A 24864-nucleotide genomic window follows, 5' to 3' on the forward strand; every position below is an offset into this window, starting at 1 on the left:
GGTCGCGGGGGAAGCAGTCGGAGCAAAGAAACTCAGACCTCCCTCCCCCAGCCACCGCCTCCCACTCCTCCGGGGGTATACCGAGGCGTTCCCAGGCCAGTCGAGACATGTAGTCTCTCCGGCGTGTTCTTGGTCTGCCCCGGGGCCTCCTCCCCGTTGGACATGCCCGGAACACCTCACCAGGAAGGCGTCCAGGAGGCATCCGGACCAGATGCCCGAACCACCTCAACTGGCTCCTCTCGACGTGGAGGAGCAGCGGCTCCACTCCAAGTCTCTCCCGGATGTCCGAGCTCCTAACCCTGTCTCTAAGAGAGAGTCCAGACACCCTGCGGAGAAAACTCATTTCAGCCGCTTGTACCCACTATCTCGTTCTTTCGGTCACTACCCAAAGCTCGTGACCATAGGTGAGGGTTCGGACGTAGATTGAACGGTAAATCGAGAGCTTTGCTTTTCTGCTCAGCTCTCTCTTCACCACAACGGACCGGTACAGAGCCCGCATTACTGCTGACGCTTTTCTGCTCAGCTCTCTCTTCACCACAACGGACCGGTACAGAGCCCGCATTACTGCTGACGCTGCACCGATCCACCTGTTAATCTCAGGCTCCATCTTTCCCTCACTCGTGAACAAGACCCCGAGGTATTTAAACTCCTCCACTTGAGGCAGGATCTCACTTCCAACCTGGAGAGAGCACTCCACCGTTTTCCGACTGAGTACCATGGACTCGGACTTGGAGGTGCTGATCCTCATCCCTACCACTTCACACTCAGCTGCAAACTGGCCCAGCAAAAGCCGGAGGTCCCGGCTTGATGAAGCCAACAAGACCACATCATCTGCAAAAAGCAGACATAGAATCCTGAGACCACCAAACCGGACACCCTCCACCACTTGGCTACGCCGAGAAATTATGTCCATAAAAATTATGAACAGAACCGGTGACAACGGGCAGCCCTGACGGAGTCCCGGACTTACTGCCAGCCATACGAACCAGACTCCTGCTCTGTTTGTACAGGGACTGGATAGCTCGTAGCAAAGAGCCCAGTACTCCATACTCCCCGAGCACCCCCCACAGAATACCCAGAGGGACACGGTCGAATGCCTTCTCCAGATCCACAAAACACATGTAGACTGGTTGACCAAACTCCCATGCACCCTCCAGGATCCTAGCGAGGGTAAAGAGCTGGTCCTGTGTTCCACGACCGGGGCGGAATCTGCATTGTTTCTCCTGGATCCGAGGTTCAACTATCAGTCGGACTCTCTTCTCCAGTACCCCCGCATAGACCTTACCGGGGAGGAGTGTGATCCCCCTATAGTTGGAACATACCCTCCGATCCCCCTTTTTAAAAAGGGGAACCACCACCCCAGTTTGCCAGTCTAGAGGCACTGCCCCCGATGTCCACGCGATGTTGAAGACATGTCAGCCAGGACAGCCCCACAACACCCCCGGGGCCCTACTGCCAAGGAGTTTCCCTACCACCTCGGCCATCTCAGTCCCAGTGATAGACGAGCCCCCCCCACCCCCCCCCCCACACCTGGACACAGTAATTGCAACTCATTATGTTCAACATAGTAGCATGTTCTGTCTATGTTTATTCTCCTAGTTTCAGCCACAGATGCTCTACCCACAAATTGATGGAGAGTATGAAACTCTCAAAACTCGAATTTATTTTCCTGCAATAGTAGGCAGTTTTGGAGAAAGTTGGACAAATTATTAATACTCTTCCTTTTAGAAGAACTGTTGGATAAGCATGTGTCCACAAACTCTTTTCCATTTATAACCCCTTTCCAAACATTCATTCATTATCAGTAACCACTTATCCAGTTCAGGGTCGCAGGGGGTCCAGAGCCCATTGGGCGCCCCTTTCCAAACATGTGGAACTGATTTGTGAGCCTAATTCTAAACGGTTTGGTGTGTTTCACCAACATATATTGGTTCCCGAACCAGACAAACTAGTTCCCAGGTGGAACCACCAAACAGCAGTTTCTTCAGTGTGAACCATGATGTTGGCAAGTGGAGCTAAAGAATCTCCAGAAAGAAAGTAATTTGCAGTGTTTTATATTTTCCTTGACGGCATGCTGGGTAAAATACCAAAGAACCAGATGTCATTTTTAATTTTGAATACGTAAAATAGAAAACTGGAAATGAGACATTATCTGATTTGGGAAGAAAAGCGACAAATATAAGGAAATAAAACAGGAAAATGCTGTCTCTCTGTGTTTTCCAAGGTAATCTGTGTGACACAAGGCACATGGGATACTTTTCTTCGCTATCGCCATCCTGCTCAAGTGTACCAGCTGGAAACAATGGATAAAAATGTATCTATAGCAATGTAATGCTAATTTAAGTACCAGTTAAGAGTTCTTGTGGTGGCAAATGGACATTAGTGTACTATGTAGTCTGTTATGTGTGGGTGTACTGATGCTGGAGCCACATATGCAAATAAATATGTGTTCATTACCTAATGCAAACAAAGAGCCATTGTCTTATCCAATGAAAATCTGTTCTACCGGCACAAAGGGAATGTTATTTTAGAAATACAGATGAGAGAGGCTGTTATTGGGGGCTTTGAGGCAAAAGGAGAGAAGTGACAGAACAGTGTTATTGTCTTGTTCTCCAGAAACCTGCCCAAGGGAAGGCATAAACCGTAATGATATGCTCAGTGAAGGTGCCACAGCTGTCACCAACAGACAAAAGTGCTGGCTAAGGAGGCTAAGTCTTTTCCTCACCGCTACACGTATATCTCCAAGATAAAACTCTGCTCTGCTTGTCAGCTTTTTGTAGCTTAGAATTGTTTCCAATCAGTCAATAAAGCAAATGTGTCCCTTTAAGCCAAGGTCTGCTTCCTCATGTGATTACATAATCAGGGATTAGGATAAAGAAACCAGAGTATCCATTCTGCCATCATCAGAAAAAAATTGTTACCTGGAAAATTTAATGGGAAACATTACAGATGGATCTCAGCAAAATTACATCATCCAGATGTTAAAAAACAATAAAAATCTACATAAACTACACATTCATTGTTAAAGATCTGGAAACAAAGCAGAAAACATGTATAAAAGAATATTAAAAATTAGTGTAAATTAAATATAATAATTACAGTGTTTGGCATGTCCTATTCTTTGACCAAACTGCTCCCAATTCTGTTTGAAGCACTTACTTATCAGTTTTTAAAATAATTTCCCATGGATTTTTATCCACTCCTCCAAAATTCAGTTTTTAGCCCCTTTCAGACATGTACAATAACCCAGAAATGTTCCAGAGTTTACCTGGAGAAGCTGTATGTGTGAATGCAAACACCCACAACATTTGTCCCAGACTTTACGCGGATTTTATATCACTAGCCTCCTAGTAAGCCCCTTTCACACATGAACTCTAGAGAAAGTATCAGGTCTGGCGAGCATTACTATATATACACTGCCATAACATTAAAATTACCTTCATGTTTCCACACTCATTGTCCATTTTATCAGCTGGACTTATGATATAGGTGCACTTTGTAGTTCTACAATAACAGACTATAATCCATCTATTGGTCCTCATACTCTATTACTCACCTGTCACCCTCAATGGTCTTCACAGGACCACCATAGAGCAGGTATTATTTGGGTGATGGATCATTCTCTGTGCTGCAGTGACACTGATGTGGTGGTGGTGTATTAGTGTTTAAACATTGTCCACTCACTGTCAAAAGGCATCAGAAAGAATCTCGCTAGAGAGTCTGGCAATGCAAGATTACTGCTGGCTGAATATTTATGGTTAATGGACTTCTCAGTCCAACAGTGACAATGATGTGTTTTTCCATTTGTACCATTTATGTATTCATTCACTTAATGAATAAGCGTATCCAGTTCAGGATCACAGTCTATCCGGAGCCTTCATGGATTCACCGGGTGAAAGGCGGGGATACACCCTGGAGAGAGTGCTAGTCCATTGCGTGGTGACACACACACACACACCTATGAACACTTTTGAGTCACAAATCCACCTACCAATGTGTGTTTTTGGCCCGTGGGAGGAATACGGAGCACCTGGAGGAAACCCATGTTGACACGGGGAGAACACATCAAACCTCACAGACAGTCACCCGAGGCTCAAACCCACAACCCCAGGACCATGGAGCTATGTAACAGCGGCACTACTTGTTGCGCACCACAATGCTACCCCATCTGTACGACTGCAACCTATATTAACACACCACCACGTCCATGTCACTTCAGTGCTGAGTATACTTTCAGTTACAAAATATGCAGACCCACAACCCCAGGACCATGGAGCTATGTAACAGCGGCACTACTTGTTGCGCACCACAATGCTACCCCATCTGTACGACTGCAACCTATATTAACACACCACCACGTCCGTGTCACTTCAGTGCTGAGTATACTTTCAGTTACAAAATATGCAGACCCACAACCCCAGGACCATGGAGCTATGTAACAGCGGCACTACTTGTTGCGCACCACAATGCTACCCCATCTGTACGACTTCAACCTATATTAACACACCACCATATCCGTGTCACTTCAGTGCTGAGTATACTTTCAGTTACAAAGTATGCAGAGCAACAGATGGACTTCTAGAGTTTGTAAATGTTGAAATACTAAGTGAAACTATACGGTAAGATGAGCTCGTAAAATGGACAATGTATACAGAAGCATTGGGTTGGCATTAATTTTATGACTTATCTGTGTTTCTGACAGGGACAGTGATGGGAATCTACCAGGTCTTGCAGGTTACACGTTGTTAGTCCCAGAATGTCTTTTATCCAATCTTCTCAGAATTATTCCATGAAAAATAAAGACACTAAGGGTTTATTTACAATGGATCTCTTACACAGTGTACACAGTCTAATCTGGTCTCTTTCTCTTTACATCCTGAGGGCAGTACTGAAATCCCCTTGAATAATTATGTCTAATTATTTTAAAAGGAACACTAGGCATTATTTTTACCTTAAGATTACAGCTTCTAAATCATTGTGATGCTTCATTAACTTGTAATAGGGAGAACAGATCCTTTGTTCTTGCTCAGCACTGCAGAAACTGCACTACATAACTTTTGGACGAGGGTAGGAAACCACCTTCTTTCCCCCTCTCACTTGATTTCAGGACAGTGCTGTACAAATGAATTACAGTCTGCAACTGTAAATGGGGCCTATGAACAAAAATACCAAATCTTACCTAGTGTTCCTCTATAGCCATTCAATAGAAGGGTGGAAATTGTATTTCTAGCAATTTAAGAATTTGATGATTTCCACATAACACTACTAACTTTGACAATCCTTTTCTTATATTCACACTGCTACAATGCTCCTTAAACTACATGTTATTGGATTCAAAAATCTTACATAAGAGTGGGTTCAAAATGCAGCTCATAATTAGCTAATTCACTAAGATCTTCAACACATCACTGAAGCTGTGTGTTGTACCCTCCTGCTTCAAATGCTCCACTATAATACCCACCCCCAAGAAGTCAACCATCACAGGAATGAATGACTACAGACCCATTAACCGCTTTAACCTCTGTAGTCATGAAATACTTTGAGAGACTGGTCCTTACTCATCTGAAGGACATCACAAACCCCCTGTTAGACCCATGGCAGTTCGCATACTGAGCCAACAGATCAGTGGATGTTGCAGTGAACACGGGACTCCATCTTACTTATGCAAGGATCATTTTCTTGGATTTCAGCTCCGCCTTCAATACCATTATCACAGGAACACAACAAACTGACCCAGCTCAGCATGCCAGCCCTCACCTTCCAGTGAATCACCAGCTTTCTCACCAGCAGAGAGCAGCAGGTGAGGCTGGGTAAGTTGGGTAAGATCCAGCAGTGTTGGGTAACACTGCTGGATCTGCACAGCTCCAGAACTAGGAAGTGTACAGGAAGGAACCCGGACGGACCATTCATGTTCCCCTCATACATCCGGTGTGTTTCTCCATACAGCCCTATCACGGGGGGCCTCTGAGAGACACCTTAGGGCTTTTGTGGACTCTGGTGCAGCGGGTAATTTAATTGATGCTGCCCTATCTAAGGACCTCAAGCTGCCATTGGTTCAGCTGGATGAATCACTACCCAGTTCAGCTATTGATGGGTGATCCCTCAATCCAGGGGTCATCACCCATCAAACCTGACCAATAACCTGCATATTGAGCAGATCACTCAATATCTGATCACTGCACCCGTTTTGCAGTTGGTGTTGGGCTTCTCATGGTTGCAACGCCACAACCCCTGTTCTGACTTGGGGCCCCATGTGTCAGTCTATCTGTCTAAGAGTCTTGAAGGATCCTAAAATTCCAAACTGGCAGCAGGGCAGATCTTCTCTGATCTCTTCTGCTTTTCATTATCTTCTTTTATTTTGGGAGAATATTAAAGTATAAACCTCCATTGTTGTTTGAAGTAGCCAGTCTCCCCTGGCGTCCTTAGTTTTCCCGCTCAAACTTTTCCCAATAACAGGTGGGCTTCTGCGGTTTATTGCCGGTCCACCCATTATATGTTTTACACCGGTTATCACCTTTTTTCCCCTTATTAACGTAAGACGCTCGCAGTGTAGTTGGCATAGCCATGCAATAGAATACGCCGCTATTAACACGGCATTGCGAGTTTGAATCTCACCTCTGGTGGGATTGAATTCAGTTTTTTTTTTTTTTTTTACTCCCTTATTGTTTAGCACTTGGGTTCATTCCTCAATCGCACTGGTAGCTCACCTCACCGGGGGCTACCATTACACAATATTCGATATCTGATATTACATTTAATAAACCAGTTTGTTAATAAAACCAATCCTTGGTTATTTATTTGTGCGTGCATGTTTCTTGTACGGAATTTTTACTTTCTGGTCAGATGCAATTTTGGAGCCAAGCAACCTTCAGCAGATAAGTGAGCATAATTATTTAATAATTTATTAATTATTATTATTTATTAATTATCATTCATTCATTCATTATGTGTAACCGCTTATCCAGTTCAGGGTCGCGGTGGGTCCAGAGCCTACCTGGGATCATTGGGCGCAAGGCGGGAATACACCCTGGAGGGGGGCCAGTCCTTCACAGGGCAACACACACATTCACGGACACTTTTGAGTCGCCAATCCACCTACTAATGTGTGTTTTTTGGACTGTGGGAGGAAACCGGAGCACCCAGAGGAAACCCACGCGGACACGGGGAGAACACACCAACTCCTCACAGACAGTCACCCGGAGCGGGAATCGAACCCACAACCTCCAGGTCCCTGGAGCTGTGTGACTGCGACACTACCTGCTATATTATATGTAATGTCACCCAACATGATGGCCTCCTTGTCCAAGCTGAAATTGGACAGGTAAAAACACTGCATATTATTTTAATGGCACTCAGATGTGGGGTCATGACCGTGGGGCTTGACACTACATGTTATTTAATGTCTCCCAACCAAAATGAATTAAATAATTAATTATAACAGACTCCGCTACACTCTCCTACTAGTGTATCAGGATCTTCACTCACCTGCCCTTGCCACTTTGCCACTACTGCACATAAATGCTGCACCCAGCACTTTATTATAAAACATGCACAATGTAAAGTTTACAGATGTGACTGTTTGAGTGTGTGTGTTCATGTGAGTATATTGACAATTTCACAGAAACAAAAATAGTACAAAAAAGAAACTAACCACAATTACTCATGCATTGCTAATATTGCAAAGGTAAATTACATTCTCTGATATTCTTAACTTTTATCGCAGTATATAGCACACAAATAACACCATAATCTTAAACAACCTAAATCAGCATTAACATTGCCATCACGAAGAGCAGAGTGTATTTATCCTAATGTATTATCATCAGTGCACACTGATGAATGAAAAAATTACCATTGAGTCAGCCAATATGGCACTTCCTTTGTAAACAAGCTGCCTGTCTGTAAATAATCATAGACATTTTCTCCCTATTGTGATTCGAAGGTCACAACACATCTGCACTGGCTGCTGCTGGTTGATATGAGTCTCTGCAGACTGAATAAACCCACACATTATAGGATGTCTTTTGGTGAAGCTGGCATTAGGAGTGGGCAAGGTTCGATTAAAACATTGGACGACCTGCTAATTGGACTGCAGAATGCCAAAACAAGGCTATTCATCAGAACAGATAGATTGTAGATCTATATCCATCTGTACTCCTTATAGTCCTGTGTACCATATTGGCAAGGTTGATCCATATTATTGGTGACGCTGGTGACCTAATGGCACCCATCAATATGGTGAGAAAAGAAATAGTAAATAAATCTGACACCTGATGGATTAGGTCAGAGGTAAGTATTGAGACATTTAGATATATACATCCACAGCACTGGATGAGTGGCTACAACCATTCTAGTGAGTGAAACTACTACAGCTACTTTAAGGCAAATGCATTTTGAAACAGTTTACATAGTCTCTGTTGGAATGCACTGGCCACCAATACAGGGTGCTCAGAAGCAGTGCTAATTTTGGCAGCTGATTTTAAACTGGTTTTAGTCTTAGCCTTTTGAATACATTGTGTATTAATTTGTGTCTCATTTAATTAATTGAATGCCTCTTTGAAGAGTGGGATGGTGAGGCAACAGGTAATTGCTGTCGCCCAACTCCAAAGTCCTGGGATTGCGGGTTCAAGTCCCGCTCCAGGTAACTGTCTGTCACAGCCTTTCTTATTTTTCATCTAGTTTCTGCTGTGAAATGTAAGTCATCAACCAATACATTTTGTCATAATTTGCATGAACTTAATTAACACAGTTTGGAAGCAACTGCACATTAGCCTAAGCTCACTATATCCAATGCTATGTGTAGGCTGGAAGGTGTAGGAGTAAAAATCCCACTGGAGCAGGAGAACTGCTTTCTATGAAGAGATGGAGCTTCATCTATTTTTGGGATGAGTTGGAGTGGTGTTTGTGCTAATCTGTCTTCATCAGTGCCTCACCTCCTTAATGCTATCATGGCTGTATGCCATCAAATCATCATGGCAGTGTTCCAAAATGTAGTGCATAGAAAGGTTTTATATATTATCTGCTATTATATGAGTCATGCATGTGTAGACACCACAATGTATAACACACTTACAATAAAATAAATACTATCGACCAGTGTTCAATTAAATTCAGTGAGGTCCAGTTGCTAAAATGTCCTCCTAGCAAAGATGCAAACCTTCATATTGGCACTTCACATTGCTACATTTGATTAATGCCATGTTTGTGGAACATATAAGAAACACTGGTTTAGAACTGCCTGCAGGAAAAATGAACATATACCACTTTGTCCATGCATCTGTAAAAGTTTGGTTTTCTGAACCTTTCCTTATTTGGGAGCAAAGCCATATTATAATCATTCTCACTTCACTCCTGCTCTTAGAGAAGAGACCACACAGGGTAAACAAACAATCTGATTGGCTCAGGCCACATTCACACCAACAGTGCTTTAGATAATATCCACATACACACAAGAACGCAAGACAACTTAAAAACACTTCTTTCTCTATATATTCTCTTTTACTTTCTCTTCTTTTATGTTGTCTTTCACTTTTCCTTCTTACCGTATCACCTTTTGCTCTCTCTCTCTCTCTCTGATCATCAGCTGCACAGACAGACATGACATCTTAATAGAACAAAAAGAAACCACAGAAATGGACATAACTCTCTCTTTCCTTCTCCCTGTCTCTCCTGAGATTCAGAACCCACTCTGCAAATATAAACAGAAGACCTGCGTTGCTCACAGTGTGTCATCAGCATATTCCTAAAGCTTAGTTTTTCTCATAAACACAACCACACTAACAACTTTTTCTACATTTTTTTAACTTGTCTGAGTTCTCAGAAATGTCCACCTTGGAGAGTGATTTTAAATACATCGTTTCAGTGACCTACAACATCGTTTTAATGTTGAGGCCAAAATGCAGATAAAAATATCAGTGTATGTGTGAATAGGCCCTCATTTGAGTAAAGTTATTATTGTATTAAAAACTATTAATACTCTTTATTTACATGTATTACAAATTATTTAGGTATCTGTATTAAAACGTCACTCATTCCAGACCATGGTCTATCATTTGATGATTTGATGGTGTTGTTTTACATTTTTAAATGTAACAATATTGCCTTGAAACTATACTGCCTCAATACAATGCTGGGCCCAGACTATAATAAAATGTGATTTGGGGCTGTTATTTGATGTCGCAGAAATTACTGCACAAATAACTGTAGCAAAAACGGTGACAAATTCACCCATGTAAAGCTAAAAAACAAAAGGCTTAATTCAATCAGGACAGTAAGACTGGCAGTCCTGATTTAATTAGATGTGTTTGTGTTTGTTATTTCGTGTCAAATCTGGAGTCACGAGTGAGTTAATATGCTGCTTGGGTGGCTCCGAAACGAGACTGCAGTTCTGTGCATTAAGCCATTTTTTTTCACCTGCTACTATTGTATATTTACTCAAGTCATTTGTTATTTCATGTTTACATTTGTTCATTTAAGTTTCATTGACTGAAATAAAGAAACTGAATGATCACCGGATTAGAAACACCTACCTTGTATCAACACTCATTTTCCATTTTATCAGCTCAAATGTCCATACAGTAGCAGGAGACTGTAGTCCACCTGTTTCTCTGCATATCCCCATTTCACCCTGTTCTTCAAAGGTCAGGAAACCCAGTGGACCACCACACAGCAGGTACGATTTGGGTGCTGGCTCATTCTCAGTGTTGCAGTGACACTGATACTGTGGTGGTGGGTTAGTGTGTGTTGCACTCATACAAGTGGATCAGAGACAATAGAAACAGGTGTAAAGCAATCTCTAATTGTAGAATTACAAAAATTACAAAGTGTATGGTTAGTGGAGTTAAAAAATGGACAATGAGTGTAGATATAACGTAAGTGTTCCTAATACAGTGACCATTCTGTGCATTGTCACATGCCTACTTGGATCAGCCATAACATTAGGAACACATTACTAGGTCTATTTTTTTTTTCTTTTTTCCCCAGTATAATTTATTTTTACAGCACTGCACTGACATCAGTCTGGATGGGGAGGGAAGGAGGGTGGTTTCCTACCTTCCTTCAAAAATTACACAGTGTAGTTTCTGTGGTGCTGAGCCCAGAGTAGCAAAAAAGAGGCTCTATTCTCCGTAGTATGGGTCAGTGTATCACCACAATTATTACCACTGTAATTTATAAGGTAAACCTATTACGTATATTTGTTTAACACACCTACTTTGTACAAGGGTGCAAAACACTGTTAATGTGTTCAAGGTCCCTGGTATAGTAGTGATTCAAGCAAAAGCAGTACTGAGAATGAACCAGGACTCAGTATGCCTGTAATGTTCTCAATTTCTGTGTTGTTTAGAAACAGAATGAGTGCATCAAGTGCATTGAGCAGTTGAGTTAAACCAGTGTAATCTGTTATCAGTTTCACAAGAGCCTCTCACTGCCCCAGGAGCTTCCATTATCTCTACAAAGTTCTTTCTCTTCTTTCTCGCTCTATTTAATATCAGATCTATAGTCAACAAATCGTTTGTAGTTAATGACTTTATAATCTCCTACTCCTTCGCCTTATACTTTGCATTTAGTACTGAGACCACAGTGCAACTGTTGCTAATGACACAGCACCAGTAAACTATAGTATTATCTGCATGTTTCAAAATGGTACTAATGGAGGAGGAATAACTGCTTTATTTAAAGATGCATTCCAGTGCAAAGAGGTTACAGTTGGCAATGTTATTTCATTTGAATCTCATTTGAGGCCTCCACTGATTACAGCTTTTTCATCATAACCTTCCACGTGAATAATAACATGACTTCCTTGACCTCTATAAACAAAGCCTTGTGCAAGACCGGGTAGTTGCATATCTCTAAAATCTAATAAGTTACCCAATCTCTATATTATCTTATTTTATTTTTGTCTTATTATTATTTCATTTTACTGCTGCTGGTCTCTCTGTGAGCTCCGAACTACAATGACAAAAAATCTTATATTATGATAAATATAAACAAAAATAATACATGCACTTTATTTGTGATTGGTAATAAGCTAAAACTCCTACAAACCAGGTCAAAGTGCCATTATCGTGCATTATCTTAACTGGACTTTTGAAAATACCACCAAATAGCTCCAGCTCATTCAGAATGCTGTGGGTAGTTTTAATAATCCAAGCCCAAGCACATTAGTACAGTTGTAAAATCTTTACATTTGCTACTGTTACTTTACAAATCACTGAATGGATCAGGCCCTGAACCAAAAGTGTTAGATCCCTAAATCAGGTCAGTGAAGCATCACAATGATTTTGAAGCTGTAATTTTAAGGTAAATATACTACCTAGTGTTCCTTTAAAGTCTGCATGAGTGAATCTCCAAAAAAGAAAAGACTTACCCATTTGGGCATGCTCCCTCCGTTTGGGTCATGATGATGGTACTGTAACACAACCACAGTTGCTATGACTGACATTCCAACGATGATCATTATACTAGCAAAGTATTGCCCTGAGAGAGAGAAAGAGGGAGAAGGGAATGTATTAACCTTTAATATATCACTCTCTTGGTACTGTTGCTCCTTTCCACCCCGCAAAAACAATAAAAATTGGCCTACAATAAAAGAGGAAAAATGTGAGTGCAACACACACACACACAGAGAGAGAGAGAGAGAGAGAGAGAGAGAGAGAGAGAGAGAGAAATAATAAGAGTGTGTGAAAGCAAGAAGGAGCCATTTGCAGGAAAAACGAATGAGTCATAAGCAAGCAGTTAGGGGAAGAGAAGGAGTGACAAGAAGGGAGCTAGTGAGCCATTCATAACCCGACACATGCCAACAGTCGCTATATATCCCCTCAGATCATGACTCTGCGCTTTTCAACAGGCCATAAATAAGGGAGAAGAGAAAAATGGAGATTAGGGGAGGTAGACAGAAGGCCTTGGCTACACCAGCTCATCCCCATCTCTCATTTTTTCCCCCTCTCCTTGCTCATTTGTTCCCAGCTAACTGACTTTTTATCACAGTTCCAAAATGTATTCAGCCAATTACATTTAGAACACAAGCAGATGGTCGGGTCACCAGGGTGAGTTCACAACCACTTGGCTTTGCACAAAATAAAGTTGGGTTCCTTCTGGAAAAAAAAAAAGCGAGAAAAAAGCAAAACAAGCTACAGTGCTTCCAGGCCAAACCTTTAAGACCTAAATTCATAACTCTATATTTCACAACAACTACCTCATTGACTTATAATGAAGTCTACATCAACTGAACAAGTCCCATACAGTATAATGTGTTTGCAGGGTTGCGGGGATATTTCAAGGCCCACATTTCTGCACCCAAGAACAACTCTAGAGGGAGATTTTAATGAGCTAAAGGGGACAAAGCCAGAATATCTGTGGTAGACTGGGTTAACAAGCCCTTCTTGAGATGAATCATGTGTGTTAGAGAGGGCAGGTGACAGCTAAAGTTGAAAGACGCAATTGCCTTGGACCCACACTGTGCCACTTGTTCTCCATGTTATTGCTTGGCAATGTAAAAAAATAATTGAATATATCAGCTGTTGTAACTAGACATCACATTACTTGATTTCACTGATCTTCTGACTATAAGAAAAATCTCACAGAGCAAGGCTTGGCTTATCTAATCTCACTGAGCCGGAAGTCTGGGGACAAGAAAATGTGGGATTGTCATGATTGTCTTCTCCCCTGGTCCTTATCCTGATATGTGACACATTATCATAAATGAGTGGGGAAATTTGATTGCTTTCTTCAGGCAGTCATCTTTATATGTTTCATTAGAACAGCAGGAGACAGAAGTTCCAGCCTCATCCTCTTGGTCAAAGTAGAATCATAAATCCTCACTGAATATCATTGTCCACAATGAACCACCAATCATCCACACTCCAAGGTTGGTTCTCATTAGCCCATTGGGCTTTTCTGTGTTAAAACCTATTCATTCAGCCAGCAGTTCTGTCACAAATATTGATTTATGTTTGATAATATGGCATCAGATCAATGTCAAATTAGAGACCGCAAAGAACTGTCAGTCAGTAGAAGAGCTCGGGTAACATTCCAAAGTAGCCCCATACTCCCTACATAGTGCACATCACAGATAATAAAACTAATAATACAGGCAGTAGCTAGCTCATTCAACAGGGAAGCTTAAACCTTATAGCTCAACATACATCGCACTGTGTGAGTGCACAATCCGTTATTTTATAACTGACTGTGCCCTACGGAGGATGTAGGGAGATATTTGGGATTCTGCCTTGGCTGTGGATCTCACTGACCACTCACACTTTCAAACAAAGAAAAGCACTTTATTAAACTTTAAGCCAAACCAGAGAAATAGTTTATGCAGTTGCGATAAAACTTCCAAGAATCTTTTCCACTCTCAGGGACAGATTATTTACTCTGTAAACTGGGGAAATGAATCAAAGGAATATGTGGCTTGTGTATGTAGTCTCTAACACATTAAAACAAAACATGAGTGAAATAAGACATTTACTGAAGCTTGTATATGATCTGTATATGAATAACTCAGAAGAACTCAGAAGAACATATTAACAGTTTTCTAATAGATCCTATGATGAAAATGCTAATTTGGCTAAATCATTTTACCTGTTTTTTCTCCTCATTATGTTATCCAATGCGATCATTTATCCCCCTTACAGTGTGCTTCTGGATGTTGTAAGACTCTCTCCAGTGCAAGGAGAGGAACTGTGTATGAGATAAATTTATCTATCTTTCCCATTTGTTTGTATTAGTGTCTCTAAAACCAGACAATTTGGCACCCGCTCCAAAAAACATCATGTGACTGCAACCCACGAATAAACCTGCAAGTTTTAACATTTCGCCAGTGTAATATTCTTCTCGTGAGCACTAATGTGAAACTCAACAGCAAAGAGAGTGGAGGACACCACTTCTCGCTGTACAGGACGGCCTTGGAACCATACACTGAAAATTATTTTGGACATTGAGTTGTCTCCTATTTTACACTTTTTCCCATTTCAAAATGAAACTCAAACGACCATAGTACAAATCCTCCATGTTTGTTTTTCTGTAGGCTTCTCCTAGCAGGCAGGCAATATACAGTCTGTGAGGTGAGCTGTCACAGAACCAAAAAGGCCCCCACCCCCTGCCAAAAAAATAAAAAATAAAGCCAGGGATAAAATAGTATTCATAAAGAAAAAATTCACTTTATGAACAAAAGGGTTAAAAAATCATTTTTAATGATTACAATCATTGTGCGCACAACTCCTCACTCTTCACATTTGCATTCACAAAAGGGTGAGTAACACACACGACATGGTAAAACTTGCAGGTTTATATAGTCCACCTGGTGTTTTTGTGCAATCTACTTTTGACAGTGATGTGACGGCATACTACCCATTTGTTTTTCTTTTGTTTTACTGAATCTTTAAGGTGCATTTTTTGGGTTTTCTACCTTAATGATGTCTTCCTTTGTCTAACCTATTGTTTTCTTTTTTGTAAACATTAATAACAGGTGATCGGGAACACTGACATCTTTTGCCAACATCCCTGTTGGATTTCATTCTTGAAGGATTTTTATAATTTTTCTATTGCTTCAGCTGAAAACTCTCTTGTTGGGGCTGTGATTTCTTTCAATTAGTAAAGTCCAAATTGGTTGTTAAATTCTCTAAGCACTATATTTTAACTGCAGACTAATTTATCTTTTGAGATTTCTTCTGCAATTTTTTCTATAAATGCAAACTTCAAAGTGAATTATTTTGTTCGTAAATTATTAATATAATTTGTTTGAGGTATGTTTTACAAAGCCATAATGTTCAGCAATTGAACAAAAATTTTTTGTCTATGATTTGATTATTTGCTACAAAGTACAAAAAGCAGGGTGAATAGCCTCGAGATTTTGTGATTCCATAGATGTTATGATAACATGATATTTAACACACTTCCACAGTACCAATTTTTCTATGTAGCCATTCCAAATAGAAATATTTAAAAAAAAAACTAAATGATTTCTTCACATGCATTACACAAATAACTGATATGACAAACAAATAATAAACCTAACTGCACTGGTTCCCCAACGGAAGTCTGCAAAAGTGAAATCTTGCCTAGGGGGTATTAAAATCTAAAGCTGGCTTTGGTGTTAGAACAAGGAGGACAGAAAAATGAGCAGTGCTAGGAACACATTGGGGAAAATACTAATACGATTAACTGCACATGTATACCATGCATACAAATTGCTATTTTGTACTGTGAATGAATTTAAATGTGTTTTAAAACTCAAGTACGGGCCATTACACACCCTCCCACGGACACTTACCTATGAGTGGAATGGAGTCAGAGGTTGCCGGCATAATTTCTGCCACCAATAACATGAAGACAGTTAGCGATAGCAGGACAGTAATACCTGTGGAGAGAAATGGACAGATATAAAACGTGTTTGGCAGAATCCACTCAAAGGAAATAAATCCTTATCAGGATTTATTATCTTCTATTAGGAACTAACCCCACTGTTGGTTCTACCTGCTTGGATGCATTCATATAAGTCAAATTTGATTGTACCTGATTGGCCAGGGTGTTGTAGCTTGATGGAGCGATACATAAGGGGAATTATATTGAGCCATTTGTCTTTTCCAATCACACTTTACTCCTGTTCATGCCCTCCTCTCCCTCCCTCTCACTGAGCTCTCCATCTCTTCCACGCCTCCTCCTTCCTCCACTCTGCTCTCATCCATTCATTCATCTCCATTTCTCACTAAATCTTCTCCTATATGCTCTTGCGATTTTTTTTTCTTTCACTCAAATATCAAGAAGTGCTCTGCTGGCATAACACATGCCCAATAAAGTACCTGTCACAAGCACCATTGCTTGCTGAGATCGATGGGCAAGATGGATGTGCCTTTAAGACACAGCTATTAATAAATGAACCCTGGAAAAAAAATTAAATGAATGGCTTATCAGTAACTGTCCAGTTTCAGTCACTAAAAGAAAATATGAGGCAACCTATGGCTGAAGAAGAAACGTGAAAATGTACACGAGTACAGTACTCTACAAAAGTTAGATAACACCCTTTAACTACTCATTCTTCACCAGCCTCAGTCTATACCTTATTATCACAGCTCACAGAGCACACTCTTAACATGATTTTAAAAACTAAGCACAAATTAGCACAAATTTCTTCATTCATACTGCTCTTTGATTATAAACTACTCTTTGTTTATTGTTTTGCTCCAATATCAGAAGAGAATACATTTTTACAAGTCACACCTGTGTACAAACATGAATAGACAGCATTTAGGCAGTTCACTTCAACTTGGCACATTAGCCAGATGTCACATGACACACAAAAAAACATGCCCAGCAAAGCCATATATTTGCTTAAAGTGGGCCAGATCTATGCCATGGTGCACATGTTTAATGTGTGGGCAACTTTTGGTTCACATTTAGTTTGCCATACCGACAATGTGCCTGCATCACTCCCACTTCAATGCCAGAATGCTCTCTGGGGGAATATTAAGTTGTCTTATCACAGTGGAAGGATGGACAGAAACACTGGTTGACTTTTTCAGATCTGAAGAAAAGATGTTTCTGAGTTTATCCTGTTTCTCAGTTGTTTGTCTTGAGTATGTAGCAAGTTGAGTATACTAAAAATCCACAGTGCACACTTGATGTGCATTGAACCATGATTTTTTGAGGTTAGTAATGATGAACATTATTGTCCCAAAATCCAAACGGGAAACAGAAACAGAAAGTCTGAAAAAATTCGGCTCTGTTCCAAATTGTGCCTTATTCCCTACAAAGGGAACTTCACAGCTTGTAAATCGAATGCTACTATACTTATTGCAATAAATGTTGGGCAGAGACACATGAAGTTTATATCAAAAACAAACTGTTTTATTATCTAACTCAATGCACAATTTTATTGCAGAAATCATTATTTTATGACCTACAGTGACCACTACACAGTATGGAGGATATTTGAGTTTCAGTCTTTGAAATATATGGTGGACTGCACAGAGGCTGCAGCTTGGCATGAAACACAAACTCATAGCAACAGTTCAGTAACATGTCCTGTTGAATAGAAATGGTTTAGAAGGTTTCATACAGGGTTTAATTTCTGTGGGTCAAGCCACTGACCCTGGAAAACCATGGTGGAAAAGGTCTCTTGTTTCCCTCTCCCTCCTTGTCTCACCCATTGATTTTGTTTAATTATGTCGATAGATTAATTACTTATATGGGTCTGAAGCAAAGTACCTTCCCTGGTGGTTTAGAAAAAAATCTCTATTTCCCTAAACCATTCCTAGATGCCCTTCAAAATACAGACTCTTTCATTTCTTTTCTTTTCTGCACAACCCTTTTAAAAATCTATTTCTTCCACTCGTCCCTGCAGTCGCCCTTGTGCACTTTTTCCTGCTCCTGTAATGCTCTCCTGTAAATGCCTTTTAGCTTTTAAAGTTTATGCTTTTTTAGCTTCTAGCCCACTCTTTCTACTTTCGTCTTTGTATCTGTGTACACTGAACTTGTTTGATGAAGGGCCAGCTTGAATATACACCTCCACCCACTCGTCTGCTCTTTTTCTCATTCCTTCGCTCTTTGATAACAGCTTTTTCATAGGAACTCTTGCAAGGTTTGACATGCTTCACAGAACTTTGGCCAAGAGTCCATCAACATTAATGAGCATACAGCTGTGTTCATAGAGAGTCCTTTATTTCAGAAATCATATGTATTATATTCTTGTAAAGGGGCATTTCGAGTGTGTTTTAAGTATGATGGCTCAGAGGGCTTTGAGAGCGCAAAAACAAAAACAGGACCGCAGCACCACCACTGAGCATGTATGATTTGGGTGATAGAAGTGACTGAAGTGACCTGTGTGTTGTGCTGGTACGAGTGGATTAGAAACCGCAGGGCCACTAGAGTCTATAAAGCCCTCACTGTCACTGCTGGTTTTTCTGGGGTCCTGATCTTTGAAGAACAGGGTGAAAGTGGGCTAACAATGTATACAGAGCAACAAACAGACTACAATCTGTAATTGTACTGGTATTGATCTGGTTTTAAAAAAAAAAAATAATCACGCAATAATACACGAGAGGGAGTGCTATAACATGAGATATTGGCACTGGTGTGCGGCCCCGTGACGTAGATCAGTACACCAGTGCCAATATCTCATGTTATAGCATGAACATCGAGCATATTATTGCAGTTATACCAAAGTTCATTATCGCCATTTATAATTAGGTTTTAAGACAAATATTACAGTGAAAATGTATTTGTTTTTTTTTGTTTTTTTATCAGATTTCCGTGAGATAGAATAGTTTCATTCCGTCACACATTCCTTTTTTCCTTTTTACTGTTTTCAACGAATTCTGGATCTTTAACTTGTGCAATGTTGGTTCTCTCCAGCGAGTTGGTCTGTGTTCACACCAGATTGTTGGGAAACAAAGCTGCATTATTCAGAGCTGCCCTCTGTCTAAATCAGGAAAGACGCAGAGACGCATCAAGTCAATAAAATGGCATGTTTTAACCATTGATTACAGCGGATTCAGATCATAGTGATATATATAATACACTAAACGATGCCAAGTTCTCTCTGTTTATTTAAAAGTGTGTATTTTAGAGTATTGCTCCAGAGCCGAGCTGGTGAATGAAAGCAGAGAAAAAAGACGCACATCGACTCGAGTTAAACACAATCATAGAAACCAAAAGATACCAATAGACTGCAATTCCCCAATAAAAAAAAGAACCAAGAAAAAAAAATACACATAAAAAACATGTCCAGATGCTATGTTTCTATATTTCCACAGAGTAATAGCTGCTGGAACCGGCTTTAATGGAGCTGGACAGTGTGACTGCAGAGGCACCAAAACTAATCATGCAGTAGATCAAGACAGTTGGCCAGATGCCACAAAGGTTCAAAATAGCTTTGTTTAAAAATGATACAACACTGCTTGGGGTTGATGAAAAGGATGGCTGGAGCTGGAGAAGGCCTGACGTTATCCCAGACTCTGTGTCAGTCCTAATCTCACTGAGATAGACATGTTAAGCTCTCTCTGGGGAGTGGTTGGAGTGTATATTAAATAGCCTCAGTTGACTCAGTCTGAGTAGTGTATGATATACAGACTGTTAAATCGGATAAATGGAGTTAATGCTCCATGTCAGCTCTGACTTTTATTCTGAATGTCTCATGTTTACTGTAGCACAGGATCTTTTACTATTTGCTAAGGCTTGCTCAATTATTTGTTGATGGCTCTATTTGTATTTGTGGATATGGTCTGATAATTACCACCTGGGTGTTTATCTTATGTTTTCTGTGCAGCAGTAAGAAACAGAAAATTGTCATTGGATTGATTTCATTTTGTGGCGAGCAGGAAGGTCAATACCCTTCAGTACGAGGCAGATCCTGGTGATGAGCCAATATTCTAATGCATTCTGTTTTTCAGTGAAGTTAACCCACACTGTAGCCTTCCAGGAATATATGAATCTTTCAGTGATAATACCAGTTATTCATTTATTTTAAATTTTGGAGTTAGTTTTGTATTTTTGATAATTGAGGACAGTATACTGTCAGAAAAGAAGGTACAGTATATGTACATTATTATCTTTAGTAAATGCACATTTAAGGGTACAACAATGATTTTAAAATCTATTTTTGTTCCCTGAAGGTACATGTGAATATTTGTTTACAACTGTGTAAAATAAATCAATAAAATATAAGTTGAAATGGCACGTGTAAAATCAACACAACAAAATCTACAATTTATACAAAATATCACACAATTATGTTCCCTAAGTATTTAGTATGTACTCTTGAGGATACAGCCACTGTGGAAGCTAAAGGTACTACCACAGTGACAGTTTGTCTGAGAGTGTACATAATAAAATAAAATAAAATAAAATAACCATCATTCATCTAAATCAAGTAAATCAAAGCTATTACTTTGTTTTCCCTTTGTGACTTTAGTTTGGGAGAAATTAAATAACTGTATTTTAGTGTGTACTGTTTGTCTCTAGTTGACATTAATCAAGAAAGTTGAGAGTCTCATTAGGAGTGCAGCCAAATTGTTGACTGTTAACACTGCTTGGCTGCCCCCTTGTACCGTGGAGATCAGTCAGTATAATTACAGTGAGACTTGAACATTTTAGGGAGGGTAAAATGTCCAATAGTTACCACTATAATTTCCAGACAAACATTGACCAGTAGAATGGGACGAATTGGAGGCTGCACATGAGCCTAAGTTTGTCATGCTCAATGCTAAGCAACGAGAAAAGGAATATAAAGCCCCTCCTCAACACTGGGCTTTGTAGAAGTAGAAATGTGTTATTTGGAGAAACTGGGCTCTACCTACTCCCTTTGTAATTAGTTGGATTTGTAATGAATTTGAATGAACCAAACATATGTACCTGACATCTCTAATATCTTTGATCACAAGTGTTCCATGAAAATTTCTACAAAAAAATGTAAACTAGCTTTCATTTTAGAAGAAATTTTGAATGAACAGGTAACTACAAACCCTTGACCATACTGTCCTTGACTGCGTGTCTTACGCTGTCTCAAAGACACTTTGATCTAAATCAAATCAAATCAGGTGTACTGTCACAAAACAAAATACAATTGTAAGGTGAGTGAAAAAGTGGTGCACAGTCCCTCACAGTAGTAAATAAAACATGTATAAAATTAGATGTGCAGTACACTCTTAAATATTATGGTTCTACAAGTGTTCTTTATTAAAGAAAACAGTTATATATGGAACCATGAACACTTGAAGAACCTTTTGCATGATTAGAAAGTTGAAGGGGTTCTTCAGATTGATAAAAAATGTGCTATAGATGGTTCTATATAGCACCTTTCAGAAAAGGCTTCAATAATGGCACCAAAAGGGTCCTTCTGTTGTCACAATGTCAAGCTTGAAGAACAGTTTTGGTCCACAATACACAGATCACATGAAACAAAATGAAATCATCACAATGACAAGAAGTAAGGCCAAAACCTGGCACACAACAGAACAAAAATATGTAGCTTACACTTATTTCCTACATCTATTACATATTTCTCTAAGAAAAGCATGTAACCCACATAGTTACTGTATAAAAGCATCAGAATGGAACAATCCTGGGACTGTAGGTTTTTAAATGTGGGGTTCAATAGTCATATCCTCACAACAGTTGTGTTTACAGATACTTTATAGTGATATTTTTTGCTTTCGTTGTCTGTTTTTTCTACAGTTCCATATTGTGCCACTTTTTGTTTATGACATAATCTTTGTTTATGAACATAATGTTCACAGACATTATGTTGGTTAGCTGAACAGGGATCGTGTGCAGCCGGCGGCATCGCTGGAGGTGAGTTTCTCTCTGTCCTGGACATTTACAATTTACACCCAGCTGTTACAGCTTGAAGAGAGTATAGCAAATTATTGAAGACACCTCCTGTGCCACAGTCTGTTTACAGTACTACCCTCTGGTATAGGGCACTGCAGTATTAGATCATATACATACACACACTCACAAACATATACATATATGTACATTTATACAATAAATATATGACTACCTCCTTGTTTTCATTCTCTCAGCTCCACTGGCAATACATAAGCACTTGGTAGTTCTACAATTACATCCAAAACAACTGTTGCTCTGCATGCTTCAGGTTTGCCCCTTTCAACCTGTTCTTCAATGGTCATTGCTTCTGAAATTAATAGCCACCTCAGTGTCCAGCCAACAGCCTCTAGAAGTAACCACTAGGCAGACAACAATGTCATTTATAGGATTCAAATTATAATATATGAGGATTATGATGCAGTTTATCTTCATGTCAGCATTGTGTATGTTCTAAACTTATGCATGTATGTTGTCTTAGGCCCTGGGGGAACATTATTCCATCTCTGGGTCCATTTAGCATATTCATTACACAGTGATATTGTAATATTGCTACTTTTAAATTCTTATTCATATTCATTAATATTATTTTAGTGATTTAAAAGGCACTGCTACCATGATAATTATTATACTAGAGTTTTGGATGTCTTTTTTTTACTGACTTACTATACCAAAAGTGTGAGAAAATAAGTCAGCCTAATGAGTCACAGTTTGAACCTAAAGCGTGCTTTTCTCCTATCTGGCTGAGCCAGACTGCTGCAGAAAAAAAAAAAAACACTATGCTGCACTCGTCATGTGTTAATTATGAAGTTGTGCCTCTGTTAATTTGCATAGAACTTCTTATTTGAACTGGCTACTCCCACCCGCACAGTGTCCATGTTAATAAATCTTGGTTATTAAATCTGCCCCTATCTACTTTAATCAATTAATGAGATGTGTCATTTATCACAGTATCTAAAATGTAGATACACTTGTCTCTTAATGCTTCTAATGTTAATGGAATTAAAATATCCACTGTATGTCCAAAGGCTTATAGAAATCACTTATAATGAGTGTATGAAACCTTATAATACACAGCAATCCTATTGTGTGCCCACAGCTTGTATAATCACCGGAGAAATGCATTTAATATATATAAGATGCTCGGCAGCAGTTGCAGCCAAGCAACCAAACGTGAGCTAGAGGGGTATAAAGCCACCCAGCACTGGACTGAGGAACATAGAAACCGTGTTCCCTGGAGACAGACACCATATAATATTTTTGACATAATTTGAAGAGGTGCTTATGATCCAAATCTAATAAGCCATCATTAGAACTAAAGCTACATAATTTGATATATTCATTCATTCATTATCTGTAACCGCTTATCCAGTTCCGGTTGGTCCAGAGCCTACCTGGAATCATTGGGCGCAAGGCAGGAATACAACCTGGAGCGCCAGTCCTTCACAGGGCAACACAGACAGACACACACATTCACACCTACAGACACTTTTGAGCCGCCAATCCACCTACCAGCGTGTGTTTTTGGACTGTAGGAGGAAACCGGACCCCCGAGGAAACCCACGTGGACACGGGGAGAACACACCAACTCCTCACAGACAGTCACCCGGAGTGGGAAACGAACTCACAACCTCCAAGTCCCTGGAGCTGTGTGACTGCGACACTACCTGTTGCGCCACCGTGCTGCCCCAATTTGATATATTGCAAAACACATAAAAAAGAACACTGAAAGCAATGAATAAGAGCTTCACTTATTACCCTATAACAGCCAAAATGTGTGTACTGTTTCTTAAAGAGACAGTAATGTCGTGATTGTGCTTGCTGAACTGAGAGGGTTTGTGTTGTTATTTTTATTATTTTTTTTAGTAAGTAACACGAACTCATTCATATATGAAGAGAACACAGCTATGAGACCTGCCTTTTCATGGTCACTGTAACCAATAAACATCTAGTTGGATTACTGTTCAAATGTATGCCTTGTGCATTGTGTCTCACCTGTTGATTTCATCTCACCAAAGCAAGTGCCAGAGGAACAACGAGAGCAACAAGGAACAGAAAAACTCCACTGCTTCGTATGAATTGGGGCACAGAGGTGTGTTCAGTCCCAGACAACAACAACAACAACATCACATGAATACACAATGAGTAAACAAAGTTTAACATTGTCACCTCCATTGTACTGGATTTCAAAGCCCACAGGACCTATTAGAAAGGGGGTTTTGCAACGTCACCAGCCACTTTTCAGGGCAGGGGGCTGTACAGTATAAAACCAACCAGGGACCAAATGAATAGAGTTAAGTACAGCCATGTAGAGTTGAGTAGTGCAGGCACCATGCATTTATTTACAAAGGGTGACCTTGGTTTCCAAAAAAGAGGCAGACAAACACACACCTTTATGGACAGATAATATTCCTTTCCATTCGACTTATACAATAATAACAAGTAATAACAAACTATAAAAATATTTTATCTTGAAAGTTGCTAACAGTGTATATATGATCATGGAAAGCCTGTTATTTTCTGTTTATTCAAAGCTACAAA

The 24864-nt window shown here is 39.9% G+C and overlaps 1 protein-coding gene across 4 annotated transcripts in view; it reads right to left on the minus strand.

The window, feature by feature from the left end:
- The window catches only part of chrna11 (cholinergic receptor, nicotinic, alpha 11), an 85988-nt gene that overhangs the window by 7296 nt on the left and 53828 nt on the right, over positions 1–24864 (minus strand). For all 4 annotated transcript variants that reach the window (XM_066674539.1, XM_066674540.1, XM_066674541.1 and 1 more), the window contains exons 8-9: positions 16271–16357; positions 12368–12477 (exon numbers count right to left, since the gene is read on the minus strand). In XM_066674539.1, the coding sequence (XP_066530636.1) occupies positions 12368–12477; positions 16271–16357 (197 nt within the window). The remainder of the gene's footprint in view (positions 1–12367; positions 12478–16270; positions 16358–24864) is intronic.

The sequence above is a fragment of the Hoplias malabaricus genome, chromosome 6 (genome assembly GCF_029633855.1).
Source record: "Hoplias malabaricus isolate fHopMal1 chromosome 6, fHopMal1.hap1, whole genome shotgun sequence".
Lineage (NCBI taxonomy): Eukaryota > Metazoa > Chordata > Actinopteri > Characiformes > Erythrinidae > Hoplias > Hoplias malabaricus.